The sequence below is a fragment of the Lathyrus oleraceus genome, chromosome 5 (genome assembly GCF_024323335.1).
Source record: "Lathyrus oleraceus cultivar Zhongwan6 chromosome 5, CAAS_Psat_ZW6_1.0, whole genome shotgun sequence".
NCBI lineage: Eukaryota > Viridiplantae > Streptophyta > Magnoliopsida > Fabales > Fabaceae > Lathyrus > Lathyrus oleraceus.
Genome location: NC_066583.1, coordinates 196,085,750 through 196,101,035, shown reverse-complemented (window position 1 = coordinate 196,101,035; position 15,286 = coordinate 196,085,750). Strand labels below are relative to the sequence as shown.

At 41.5% G+C, this 15,286-nt stretch overlaps 1 protein-coding gene across 1 annotated transcript; it reads right to left on the bottom strand.

Annotated features, from left to right (window-relative positions):
• Positions 1-14,228: 14,228 nt before the first annotated feature.
• Positions 14,229-15,077, bottom strand: LOC127079663 (uncharacterized). The gene has a single exon (XM_051020043.1). The coding sequence runs from the start codon at positions 15,075-15,077 to the stop codon at positions 14,229-14,231; it is 849 nt and encodes a 282-aa protein (XP_050876000.1).
• Between the last annotated feature and the right edge of the window lie 209 nt (positions 15,078-15,286).

Here is a 15,286-nt window from a genome sequence, read left to right as displayed (position 1 = left end):
TTCTCCAATAGTTTTTAAAAGTGATGTTTATCAAAAATAAAAGGTTCTTTGTAAACAAACAGATAAAATAAAAAATGATTTGAGCACACTTTGTTGAGAAAAAATCTCTTTTATTGATTTGACCCTTAAATGGGTGATTGTACATAAAGACGCAATTCCTTAATGAGGTAATTGATGTGCATAGAAACGAAATGGCAATGAGAATTGAGTTCTTATTGAATTTCCACACTGCTATGATCCTTATGTCTTTGATAGCCCGAGCACTTTGCTTTTGAAAAGTGAGGTAGATCGATTCTTTTTCTTTGAGGGTATGTCAGATGTCTGTAAGTACAACTCTTTTCCTTGGAATTAATCCCTAACTTTTGCCTGGACCGCCCTTTCGGGTTTTCGATCCACCGGGATACCCATTTTTGCCTGAGTCGCCCTTTCGGGTTTTCAACTCAGCGGGTCAAATTCTTTTATTTTTATCCCTAATTTTTGCCTGGATCGCCCTTTCGGGTTTTCGATCCACCGAGATAGCCTTTTTTTTCCGCCTAAATCGCCCTTTCAGGTTTTCGATTTAGCAGCTTTTATTATTCCACCTTTTTTAGGCAAAGTACTTTTTAACAGCATCAGTGTTGGTAGGAAGCGGCAACTCATCACCATCCATAGTAGCTAGAATCAGAGCGCCTCCGGAGAAGGCTCTAGCCACCATAAATTGACCCTCATAATTTGGTGTCCATTTCCCTCTAGAGTCTTTGTGAATAGGCAAGATTTTCTTCAGCACTAAATCTCCTTCTTGAAACACCCTGGGACGAACTTTCTTGTCGAATGCCTTTTTAAGACGCCTCTGATAGAGATGACCGTGACCTAACGCTTTTAAGCGTTTCTTCTCAATAAGGTTGAGCTCGTCATACCTTGATTGAACCCATTCCGCCTCGTCTAGCTTAGCCTCCATCAGGACTCTCATCGAGGGGATCTCCACCTCTATAGGGAGAACTGCTTCCATACCGTATACCAAGGAATAAGGAGTTACCCCTGTTGAAGTTCGTATCGACGTGTGATAGCCATGTAACGCAAAAGGTAAGATCTCGTGCCAATCCTTGTACGTAACAACCATCTTTTGGAAGATTTTCTTGATATTTTTATTTGCAGCCTCAACAGCCCCATTCATCTTAGGTCGATAGGGTGATGAATTGTGGTGCTTGATCTTGAATGTTGCGCATAACTCATCCATGGTCTTGTTATTAAGATTGGATCCATTATCCGTGATGATTTTGTTGGGAATACCATATCGACATATGATGTTACTTTTCAAGAAACGGGGGACTACATGCTTTGTGACATTCGCATAAGACGCGGCCTCCACCCATTTGGTAAAATAATCTATGGCCACCAAGATAAATCTGTGTCCATTTGATGCTTTGGGTTCTATCATTCCAATCATGTCAATGCCCCACATAGAGAAAGGCCAAGGTGATGCTATGACATTCAGCGGGGTAGGCGGTACATGTATTTTGTCAGCATAGATTTGGCACTTGTGGCATGTTCTGGTGTAATGATAACAGTCGGTTTCCATTGTCAACCAGTAGTAACCTGCCCTTAGAATTTTCTTGGCCATGGCATGCCCATTGGCGTGCGTACCGAAAGAATCTTCGTGTATGTCCCTCATAAGCTGATCTGCTTCGTGTTTGTCCACACACCTTAACAAAACCATGTCGTAGTTTTGTTTGTACAATACCTCTCCATTCAAGAGGAATTTTGATGCCAATCTCCGGAGGGTCCTTTTGTCAAGGCTGGAAGCCTCTGTCGGATACTCCCTCTTCTCCAGATACTGTTTGATATCAAAGAACCAGGGTTTACCGTCTGGCTCTTTTGTTGTTCTCAGGCAATGAGCAGGTTCGTCAAAACTCCTAATCTCAATATGAGGCTGATGGTTGGGCCATATTAATTTGTACATGGAAGCCAAAGTTGCTAAGGCATTTGCCATCTTATTTTATTCTCGAGGAATATGAGAGAAAGTGATTTCGTCGAACTTTGGGAGTAGTTTCAGCATATAATCCCGATATGGAATTAAGTTAGCATGTCTGGTTTCCCAATCGCCACTGATCTGATGTATGACTAGAGCGGAGTCCCCGAATACTTCTAGTATCTTGATCTTCAACTCAATAGCTTCTTCCAACCCTAGTATGCAAGCTTCATACTCGACCATGTTATTTGTGCAGGTAAAACAGAGCTTTGCGGTGAATGGTAGATGGAAATTCTTGGGAGACATCAACACTGCCCCGATTCCATGGCCTATTGCATTTGAGGCACCATCAAACATGAGCGTCCAGCCTGCTCTTGGCTCGAGGCTTTCCTTTAGTTCAGAGTTTTCAACATCCCTAACAGCCATGATGTCCTCGTCTGGAAAGTCAAATTTCAAAGATTGGTAATCCTCTAGTGGTTGGTAAGCAAGATGGTCTGCTAGTATGCTTCCCCTGATCGCTTTTTGTGCAACATATTGGATATCATATTCTGACAACAACATCTGCCATCGAGCAATCCTACCAGTGAGAGCTGGTTTCTCGAATATGTACTTGATGGGATCCATTTTAGATACCAGCCAAGTTGTGTGAGTTGGCATGTACTGCCTGAGACGCTTAGCAGCCCATGTGAGTGCACAACAAGTCTTCTCGAGTAATGAGTATCTGGTCTCACAATCATTAAATTTCTTGCTCAGATAATAGATGGCATGCTATTTTCTACCAGTCTCATCTTGTTGTCCTAATACACAACCCATGGATTCGTCGAGCACGATTAGATACATGATGAGAGGTCTTCCTTCGACAGGGGGCATTAGAATCGGTGGCTCTTGCAAGTATTCTTTGATTTTGTCAAAGGCTATCTGACAATCCTCATTCCACTCCACGCCTTGATTCTTTCTCAGAAGCTTGAATATTGGTTTGCATGTTGCAGTAAGGTGAGAGATAAACCTGGCGATGTAATTTAGTCTCCCCAAGAAACCACGAACCTCCTTCTCAGTCTTTGGTGTAGGCATGTTCTGAATGGCTCGAACCTTGTCAGGGTCTACTTCAATTCCCTTTTGGCTTACAATAAAGCCTAAAAGCTTTCCAGATCGAACCCCAAATGTGCATTTATTAGGATTAAGTCTCAACCTAAACTTCCTCAAACGTGTGAATAGTTTCTCCAGGTTGGTGATGTGCTCTTCTTCTGTCTGGGATTTGGCAATCATGTCATCGACATACACCTCAATCTCTTCATGAATCATGTCGTGAAAGAGAGTCACCATGGCACGTTGATATGTTGCCCCAGCGTTTTTAAACCAAACGGCATTACTTTGTAACAAAAGGTGCCCCAAGGAGTAATGAACGTGGTCTTCTCCATGTCTTCGGGATCCATTTTAATTTGGTTGTATCCTGAGAAACCATCCATGAAGGAAAACACGGAGAACTGAGTTGTGTTATCCACTAGTACATCAATGTGAGGTAATGGGAAATCGTCTTTGGGACTAGCTCTGTTTAAGTCTCGGTAGTCCACGCACATGCGGACTTTTCCATTTTTCTTTGGTACCGGTTGTCGCAACGCGAAAAACAACCGGCGGAAAAAAAAAACAAGTTTACAGAGCCGCCACCGACGTTATTCATCCTCTGACGGAAAGGAAGCGCAGGACTAACCTAAGAAAGGGAAAAAGAACGGTCTTACGACCAGAGATTGCAAGGTACGGGAGTCGGTTACGCAAGGGGAAGGTATTAGCACCCCTCACGTTCGTCGTACTCGACGGGATCCACGCTCAAAAGAATAGGAAAAGGTTGCTAAATAACTACTCAAAGAGAATGCACACACTGGAATAATAAAACAGGTGAAAGAAGATGGAGGAAGGAGACTCGGCAGGATGTCGCATCCTGGGCCTACGTAGTTTGTCAGAAACAAACATCAGAGTCGACGTAGTTCGGGGAAAGGGAGGCATGCTCGCTAGGATATCGCATCCTATGCCTACGTATCTCATCTGGAATGAGAATCAGAGCTGTCGTAGTTCGGCTAACGCACGCCGAAACAAAACACCGAAAGGAGACGCTGAGACGTCAAAAGAAGCACTCAACAGGAAACAGAATGCCAATCAATGGACTTACATCCGACTCCAAACAACAAACACAAGGAAACAGAATGCCAATACATGGACTTACATCCGACTCCAAACAAACAACACAAACAAGGAAACAGAATGCCAATACATGGACTTACATCCGACTCCAAACAATAGCACACGCTAACCAGCGAATACCAAAGAAAAAGGTTATCAGATTGACAAACTAAAAGGGAGTCTGGAACTCGAGCCTAGTAGTTGTCACACAAACACAAAGAGACGCTGAGACGTCAAAAGCAACAACAAGGTTGAACACACTCAAAAATAAAAGGTTGAAAAAGAAAAAGGGTGCCCAGAGAGATCTCGCTCGATCTCCTGCCTACGTATCTCATCTGGTATGAGAATCAGGGCGACGTAGTTCCCCTTAACAGGGGAAAGGAGACAACAAACCAATAGGGAGTCTGGAACTCGAACCTAATAGTTGTCACACAAACAAAAAGAGAAAGAGACGCTGAGACGTAAAAAGAGACAAAAGGTTTAAAAAGAAAGAAGGGCCCTGAGACGCCAAAAGAAACAAAAAGTTTGAAAAGAGACGCTGAGAAGTCAAAAGAAACAAAGAGGTTGAACACACTCAAAAAAGCAAAAGGTTGCCCGGAGAGATCTCGCTCGATCTCCTGCCTACGTATCTCATCTGGTATGAGAATCAGGGCGACGTAGTTCCCTTTAACGGGGGATAAACTCTCCTAACCAGAGACCAGGGACATAACAAACTAAAAGGGAGACTGACTCGAGCCTAATAGTTGTCATGCAAATAATAACCCTAGGTTGAGGCTTCTAACAAGAGTTTGACTCACACAGGAAGCGAGTCAACTCCAGTCTATCTCTACATACGTTCAACTTCCTCGAAAGTTGATCGTACGACTCCTACAGAAAAGGAGAGGAGAAGTGGAAAGCAGATAACCACATCAAAAGCAATCATCACACTCTATATACAAACAAGAGGCTCAGACAAATGGTTGGGCTTTAGTCAAGAGGGGTCATATCAACCTCGACAAACAAGCCAAAACTGTATGGATATGCTGAAGCTCTTAACCACTAACATTGAGAGTTAGGGTGAAGCTGATGAAAGGTGGTAATGAGGGTTAGACCTCATGCTCTTAACCCTGGCTTGGGTGAGCTCAAATCAAAGAAAGCGTGGGGGTCCAGAAAGAGGGACCCTATTCCACTTGACTGACTCTATACAAGATCTTGGGTACATTGTTCAAGAGCATCAGCACGTAGTGCGAGCATAATGAACAACTCACAGAATAACAGGGGATTGATTGCTAATCCCTTCTATCTGTCAATTGCATCTTCACTTAGGAGGACTTAACAAGTAACATGCACAAATGTAAACAATCACAGACATTGCCTCTTAAGGAGGACTTCAGCCAAATGCCTGCCAAAAAAAGCGACAGGGCTTCCATACTACATGGAGTGAGAAGGCTAAACTACCTCAGTGGTGTATCAACCACACTCCAAATCAAAGCTCAAGAAAGAGCTAAAAGCGACTAATGTACCTGTACAAAAGCCAAACAGTTAATATCTCAGACAGAAAAAACCAACAGACAACAACAATGGAACTTTCCAATATCTACACAATGCAAGTCACAAATGCAAGCACTCAAGTGAGTTCATCACATCAATGGACCTACAACACAACAAGAGTTAGTGATCAAAGCAAATGGCCTCTCCTGTAATGAGATCACATAAACCATTAGTGTTAAATGCTCAAGCCTGAAACACAAAACACAATTGGTAAGTACAAACCACTAGTACAAAGACTAGGGTCAAAGGCAAATCAAATAGTCAAAACAGAAGTCAATATTTCACATGAAGCACATTCAAACAAACAAGAAAGAGTCCTCAAAAGGACCAAAGCCAATTCAATAGGCAAAGCCAACACATAATCAAGATAAAGCAAAGGCAAACAATGTGATCAAAATTGGACATCAAGAATAGAAAATCCACATTAAAACAGAAATGTATCCAATGATCATGAAATTTTTTATGTGAGTTTAACATGTTATGAACAAGTATCATACCAAAAATTAAATCCAAAAGACAACAATTTGTGTATGAATGAAAATGCACAAGTACAAAGCACAAAATGTTACACCAAATGTCACACCACATGTCTATGTGTCCAAAACAGTGGTATCAAATGATAAAAATGCCAAACAAAAGCCAAAAAATCATGTCACATGTTATGATCAGGCATGTCAAATTTCAAGGCAATTGGATTAAACATGAGCATTCCACAAGCAAATGAATGTAGCTTATCATATTGGCATCATGTTCAAACAATCAATCACAATTAAAAATCCAGAAGCACAAAAATCAGGAAATTAATATCAAAAAATAATAGACATCAAAACAAGAATGTGAAAAAAAGTTTGGATCAATTTGGACATGTATACTATTTTTTATGATTTTTAGAAGTTGATTGAACAAAATGAAGTAAATGTGAAAATCATGAAAAGCAAAATGTGAATGTAATTCAGAAAAATGCATAGGCAACTATTGAACACGCGTAAGCACAGTCAAGGAGAAAATCAAATGAAATTTGAAGAAATGCATGGCGAGGTATCAAACTGAGGTGTGCTAGGTCACAGGAGCGCTCAACTAAAAATGGAATTCTCAAAGCACCATGCCAAGTATCGAACTAAGGTGAGTGAGGTTCAAGAGCGCACGAAGCAAAACGCAACGTTCCAAATGGAAAAGGAAAACAAGTGGAAAATAAAATGCTCGCGCCAGGGTTCAAACTGAGGACTTGAAGGTCAAAGGCGCGGCTGAAGCAAACCCTAGGCATATGAACCAGACGGCCAGAATAGTGATTTCGGTCGTCTTCTCCGGTGGCTCTCTGGCGACCTCCATGAACAAATTTTCCAGAATTTAACATATTATATATGGTTGGAACCGTCTTTCTACGTAGAACACGAATCTCACAATTATTTAGCCTAATTCCTAACGAATCAACCGGATCGAAGAGAAACATTTTGAGCATACAAACTTTAATTCCACATATCTTGAGCAATACTTAACCAAATCAAATTCTAAAGATATCAGCATCATCAGCAAAGCAAGATCTACAAGATCCTATACATGAAAAGGCAAAACAAGAGATTCGAATTTCAGCTTACTTGAACTTGCAGTGATCAAATACGCGTGTTCAAGGCTCCGTAACTTCCAGATCCACTCCAGTAATCTTGATTTGAAGCTTTATGCACGAAATAGCAATTGAAATCCACCAGATCTAGCTTAACTTGAAGCTTCCATGTTCATCTTCAAGCTTTGGATATACGCGATTCTTGACCAAATTCTTCAATCCAAGCCTTGATTCCTCATCAATGATGCATGCTGAACACGATTATGCAAGAGTTTTGTGGAATTGGATGAAGAAATTTGAAAATTGAAGAGAGAGAAATTTGGAGGGAAAAATGAATTTTCAGATCTATAATTGTTGTTATGAGCAAAAACAGTTATGATTAGGCTTATATATGGCTTGGTAATGATGTTGTTAATCACAATTTGCAAAGGCTAAACATGATTAGGGAAATATAAGGTGTAATGCAAAATTGCCAAATACACCTAGCATGGCCAATGTGCACGTGAACAGTGCCATGCTGAGGCACAAATTCACTTAAAATCATCCCACAATCAACATGGAAGTGCTAATTTGCTTGTATGATCAACCAATTTCAAATTATGAATTTTCCCTCCAAAATGCACATGTATGAACACATGATCATATGAACTTTTTCCATGCAAGGCAATGATTGATTTGGAAAGTATTGGTCACAAGAAGTATTTTGCAAAAAGAGTGGACCAATTTGGAGTTTTGAAGCAAAAGTTATGCCATGTTGAACTTCCATGCATACTTTGTGATCATTTGGCCATAACTTCTCAACCAATCATCAGATGGACATGATATAGGACTTTTTGAAAAGGGGAAATAAAGATCTTCAACTTTCATGTTCACCAAAAATACATTTGAAGCTTCTTTGATGTTGAAAAGTCAAGTTGAATGTGTACCAAAAACATGCCATTTTTGGAAACTTTCAATTACAGGTCACTTTCCATTTTGGGAAACTTTTGCCATGACTTCAAAATCTTCAAGATAGAGATTTAAAATGACAAGTGGACCTCTTTTGAACATGATTGAGGTATCTCAACTCATTTCCCCACCTCATAGCCCTCAGTTGACTGCACAGTTGACTTCTTGGTCCTCAGATGACTTTGCAATGCCTTGATCAGTTTGAGCCTCCAACACTTGAGGAATTTGCTCAGAAATGAAACCTTAGCTTATGTAAGCTTCTCAATATAACCATGTGATCCTCATCCCATAAAAATACTTCATCTCCTTGAGAAGCCCTAGCTGGAAGAATGCCACTGATCAGGGTTGACCAGAGGTCAGAACCCTAATCCAAAGGAACCTAAGCATGAACCATGAAACCCTGGATGATGACATAACTATGATGATGATAATATATCCTTGCAAACAATATAATTCTCAAGACCTTTGAACGATCAGGAAAACCCTAACTGAAGTACAAACCCCTCAGATGGTTGATCATCGAGTCATAGAAACCCTCAGGCTTGAATCATGTAACATCTCCATCTTCTGAAAAGACTTTGGAGGATGACTTTCTTATTTCATATGATATGAAAAAATGCAATGCCTAATGTCCTAAAACATGAAATGCAATGTGTCAAATTAGTCCCAAGAAGAGGAGGGCAAATTTTGAGGTGTTACACCGGTACAATGTTGGCAACCCATTGTGGGTATTTAGCGACTTCCAGGAAACCAGCGTCAAACTGCTTTCTCACCTCTTCTCTGATCTTGAGAGCCATATATGGCCGAGTCCTTCTTAGCTTTTGTTTGACAGCAGGGTATTCTTCTTTAAGGGGAAGCTTGTGGGTCACGATGTCAGTGTCTAATCCGGGCATGTCTCGGTATGACCAAGCAAACACGTCATCATATTCGTGGAGGAGCTCTATCAGTCTTGTCTTCACTGTATCTTGAAGCGTTGCGCCTACCCTTACTTCTCTCTTATCTTCTTCTGTCCCCAGATTGATAACTTCAACGTCTTCCTGGTGTGGTTGAATAACCTTTTCTTCTTGTCTGAGTAATCTGGCCAACTCTTCAGGGAGTTCGCAATCTTCCCCCACTTCGTCTTCAGCTTGGTAGATTGGACAATCAAAGTCATATTGGACCATAGCAGTGTCGTTATCAATGATCTCGGTGGTGTTTCTGCATGTTATGATTTATGTAGTTTATTTAGAAAGTGCGTGCATAAAAATTGATTGCCATTTTTCGTAAATAGATCAAAACGAAAGACAAGGAACAAAAATTTGAATGCAAAACGTCATTTCATTAATGATAAAAACTCTTGAAAAAGATAAAGGAGGCCCTACAACATGCCACTGTGCCTTGGGCAGAGCACAGGGTTTTGTCTAAAAATGATAAAATTACTTTTGAAATATTTGGGGAACTTCCACAGCCTTCCAGTTTGTTAGTTCTTCATTAGGTGCGGCTGGACGCATCCAGCTGAACACCCCCTCCTTGCGGTCTTCTTCACTGATCATTGCCACCTGCTTGCCAAAGATGTGGCTGGTGCTGGTGAATGTTTTCTCCACATAAGGAATCTTCTCTTTGTCAGATCGGTTACCAACTTTGTGTGATGATGGGTCATACCCTAAGCCAAACTTGTCTCGTTTCTCTTTCAATTCCACCACTTTGCCCCAATCTTATGCATCTTCACTTTCCATAACAGCTTTAGCTCCTTGCCATGAGGCCATGGATGGTCCGGATTTCGGGACCTCCACGGTCTGTTGAACGACCATCATGTTTACCACTTCCAGGGATTGGAATGGTGTCTTAGTGATTTCGCCATCCACCTCGATATATCGAAAAGATGTTAAGTGACTGACCAAGATATCTTCTTCTCCTCCAACCACAATCATTTTGTCATTTGTAATGAATTTTAGTTTTTGGTGCATAGTGGAGGTGACAACACCTGCGGAGTGAATCCAGGGTCTCCCGAGTAAGCAACTGTAACCAGGATGTATATCCATGACCTGGAATGTGATATTAAAAATAGTTGGACCTATCTTGGTTGGTAAGTCAACCTCTCCTATCACTGCTCGCCTTGAGCCATCAAATGCTTTTACGATTAGGGTGCTGGGCTTCATACTTATCCCTTCTATTGGAAGCTTTATCAAAGTCATTTTTTGGCATGACGTTCAAGGAGGAACCTGTGTCTACCAACACCCTTGACAGTATAGTATCCATGCACTTCAAAGAGATGTGGAGAGCCTTATTATGGTTCTTTCCTTCAATCGGTAGTTCGTCATCATTAAAACCCAAGAAATTTCCAGTAGTCACGCAAGCTATCACGTCATCAAACTGTTCTATTGTTATGTCCTTGGTGATATGAGCGGCGCTCAATACCTTCAATAGCGAATTCCTGTGTGCTTCTGAGTTAAGTAGGAGAGATAACATGGAAATTTTGGAAGGTGTTTGGTTTAGCTGGTCCACCACCTTATAATCGCTCTTCTTGATTATTCTTAAAAACTCCTCAGCCTCCTCACGAGTGACAGCAGCTTTAGAAGATAGGTGCAAGTCTTGCATCCCCTGATTAGGGATAGGGATCTGGACAGCAGCCTCCTTCCCTTTAGCTCTCTCAGAAGTATCAACAGTTCTTGGTGTGAACACCCGACCGCTGCGTGTCATTCCTGCTGGGCCCACAATTGAAGTGACATTTGGTTCGTTAATCATTAAAGGTTTATCTTCCTGCCCCTGCTTAAAAGCTCTAGGCTGATATATCCATGGGACTGCCTTCTCATCTTTATATTCGAATGGTGCCGGAAACTCTATCACCAACGGGCTTATAGGTATTTCTACTTTGACCTCATCATAGGGGATATCTACCATGGCTATCTCTTCTTGGCGCTTGCTCTTGACACGGTAAGTTATCTGTAACTCGCCTCGATCCAGCATTTGTTGTATAAAACTCCTCAACTCTTCATTATTCTCTTCCTCAATCAGCTCTTCCGGGATTAGACCACTCTTCAGCAATTATGCTCATATCATGGTGATAGGGGTTTGAATCTCTTCAACCTTACGGATCAATTTGCCTTGATCACTCTCCTCAATGGCACTGACGGAAGCATCCTTATGCGTCGGCATAGGGTTGGTGTTCACGTTCGGGCGTCTTGGAGTGAAAGAAATGGCCTTGGCTTCGATCAAGTCTTGTACCCGATTCTGAAATGCAAAACAGTTTTCCAGGGTATGACCAGGTGCTCCCATGTGAAATTCGCAATGGGTATTAGCGTCGTATCCAGGTGGATATGGAAAAACAGCTGGTTTTAACTCCCTCAATGTTAGAAGGCCCTCCTTCTGCAGATATGGGAATATCTGACTATAAGGTACTGGTAGAGGATCAAGTTGTCTTCTTGGAGGTCTTGGCTTGAACTGTCTTGGTGGTGCGGTATTTTGTTGATGATGATGTTGTTGATGTTGTGGTTGATACATTTGTTATTGCTGCATTGGCTGTTGATAGGGTATAGGTACCACGACGGCGACTTGACCATATGAAGCCTGTTGCTTCCCTTTATAGTTTCTGGATATGGCGTTTGTTTCGCCTTCTCTTTTATTTGGGAAGCCTCCAGAATATTTCTTTGGTGCGCTAGATGATGTCACTGCTCCAGGAATCTTTCCATCCCTCAACCCCTTCTCTATGCGGTCTCCAATCGTGACGAGATGTGCGAAGTCAGATGCTGCACTACTTACTAATCGATCAAAGAATGGGTCCTTCAAGGTGTCCACAAATATCCCGGTCATTTCCTTCTCAGACAATGGTGGCTCTACCTGAGCAGCCAACTCTTTCCACCGCTGGGCGTATTCTTTGAATGACTCATTCTCCTTCATAGCCATCCCTTGCAACTGCATTCGGTCGGGTGCCATATCTAAGTTGTATTTGTACTGACGGAGAAATGCGTCAGCCAAATCCTCCCAACTTTGAATTCACCCCTGTTCTAAACTCATATGCCATCTCAGAGATGCTCCACTCAAACTGTCTTGGAAACAGTGTACAAGTAGTTTGTCATTTTCGGTATAAGCAGCCATTTTCCTGAAGTACATCACCAAGTGACTCCTTGGACAAGTCTGTCCTTTGTATTTCTCGAAATCAGGGGTTTTAAATTTAGCCAGGATGACTAAATTCGATACCAAACGCATGTTCATGGCAGAAGCACCAAAGATGTTGTTTCTTTCTATGGCTTTGATTTTCTTTTCCAGGGCACGGAGCCTATCTGCAGCAGGATCTGAAAGTATCTTAGGCTTTGGTTGATCAGGCATATAGAATGCGTCATATTGGTCATCTCCAATCTCGGATCCATTATGAGTAGACGTATCAGAAGGTTCTGCACGGTCTCTATCTCCCTTGCCTCCTACTGGTATCTGAACCAATCTCTTCTTGGTGGGGACGTAACTTTCGTCTTGGGGATTCGGACCTGGCGTGCCATCATTCCTTTTTGCCCTAGCTTCTTCCTCCTCGCTCCTCTCTCTCTGAGCAATCGCCAGCATTGTCTCCAACAATTGATCCATCTTCTCCTGGATCGTATTGATGTCTATCCTCATGGTAACCTGGTTGGCCTCAACTTGTTCTAATGTCATCTTGTATTTGCTTTGCGTCTCGTACCGGTGTTGATTAGTCAGTGTGGTTGGATAAAGGGTAAAAAGGTTGGGTAAGTTTTTTTGATTTTCATGAAGTGTGATGCATAATGAAGATGCAAATGTTATGCATATTTATTTCCAGGGAGTCATTCGAGTTTCATTAGTTGTTAGTAATTCGAAGAAACAAAAAAATACTTAGAATAGCAATAATGGAGTAATTTTTAAACGTCATTCATTCCAATACATAACATAGAGATCCAAAAAGGTCATAGTTCAAAAGTACATTTGTTAAAGGAACAAAATACAAGACATAGACAAATTAAACAACTGGCTTTCTGGCCTGAAGCTCTTATAGTTCCTCATTGAATCTCTTCAACAACCCTTTGCAGAGTAGAACGAAATTGATTATGGCTAGAGGAGTGATATCTTCTTTCAACTCTTCGACCGCGTCTCTCAACCTCCATGGCAATTCTTTAGCTGCCCAATTACAGAATCCTACTAGCCCATCGAGTTTTGCACGAAACTTATCCCTGTCCCCTTGTAAGAAGTCTTTGGTCTTCTTAAAGGATTCATAATCTTCAATCACATAGTCTCGCTCTTTCAACCATATGGAGCTGTCTTGGCGTAATGACTCTAGTTGGTTCTTTCAATAGCTTACAGACTCCCTGGCATCTCTTACTTCTCGACACTTCTCCTCCCATACCATGGGTGATACCCCAGAAGCTTCAGTGGCTATTTTCTTGAGTCGACGCTCCTGATCTACTTCAGCTTTTGCACGACGAACAGAATTGGTGAGTTCTTTTATCTGAGCCCCAAGTGTATCCCTTATTGTCTTGTTCTCCTTTGTGGCTAGATGCCACCAACGCTCATTGTCTTGACATTCTTTCTGAGCTTGTCGTAGTTGACCCTTAAGAGTATCCAAACAATGATCATCTTGTTCTAATACCACTTTGATCTTCTTTCTCTTATGCTCCTCCTTGTTGAACTTTCCCACGTGGGCTTGAAGTTGTGCCTCTTTTCTCTCAATCTCCCATTTCATATTATTTTTCTCATTGATGGTTTGTTGGAGCTTTGTTTGCAAGTCTTCATTCTCTTTTTCTAGCTTTGCCATGGTGATCTTGAGTTCCTCCATTTCTTCAATAGGGACATGGGTGAGCTTAGGTTCAGGAAGAGGTATAGGTGTCCGAATGACAAATGGCATTTTAATTATCTGCACCTTTTCCTTTACCCACTGAAAATATGGTTCTTTTGTAATCCCATTTGCTCTCCCTAACTCAGCTTTCCCTTTTCGATTGATATTCTTCCAAGCTTCTTTGATTCGCTGGAATGAGCTAGGATTCTCAACCCCAAAGTCAAGTAACAGGAAAGCTTCCAAAGAATTTGCCTCTGGAGGGCCTTCCATTGGGTAGCCAAGTTGTCTGAGAGATAGAACTGGATTAGCATTTATACATCCTTTCCAATGAGCGGTAGATTTGGGAAATCTCCACAACTGAATATGATGTCTGCGTTGATGTATTCTTTGGAGTACCAAGAGAGATCTTCAGATCGGAGTGATCCCAATCTCTGAGGCCAACTAACATCTGACTGTTCAACCCAAGCACCTGTTTTCGGAAGATGTTCTAGAAACCACTGATACAATAAAGGAGCACAACAAGCAATCAATCCCTTCTTCTTAGTATACCTATGACTTATGTGATAACAGACATCGGCTAACAAAGTGGGCACTGGGTTCCCAGTAAGGAAGACATAAATGGCAGTCATGTCTACGAAACCATCCATATTCGGGAACAGGACGACGCCATAGATGGCCAATGCAATAGCAGAGTAACAAGCATCCCAACTTTCTGCCTTCAATAGGGTATGAGCTCTTTCCAAAAGAAAACTTAGTGAAAACCCTTTGGTATTCCCTTTGGTCTCTAAGTTGTCTTTTGCTTCCTTTTCATCCATGTGAAGCGCACTAGCAATGACCTCGAGGGGCAAAGATTCATTTGTCCCTTCAAATAGTGACTTGTCCTTCATAGGAATCCTAACAAGACGCTCGAATTCTTCCAACGTTGGTGCTAGCTGGAAGTCTTGGAATGTGAAGCATCTTAAAGGTAAGTCATAAAATTGGGCTAAAGTGATCAAGGTTGTATGGTCCACTTGTTGATTGAGGATGCTGAGCAAATTGCCATAATTCTTTCCAAAGTTGATTCTGTATACAGGGTGCATATGAGAGACCAAGTTACGTAAATTCTTCAGATCGGGATCCTTGAACTTGAAGGAGTAAATGTTTCTTTTGCTTGATTCCATGTTTCTTGAATTCCTGCAACTCATGATACTCAGATTCCTTGGAAATAAAATAATATGAATGATATGCTATGAATGATATTATGCGTGTCACATGTAGGTTGATATACAGGTCATGCGAGTGGGTACTCTTGGTTACTAAACAAAACCCTTTTGGTAGAATGCTAAAGGTAAGAAGTTCCCAAAGTCATCAATCAATATCTAGGAAAGTT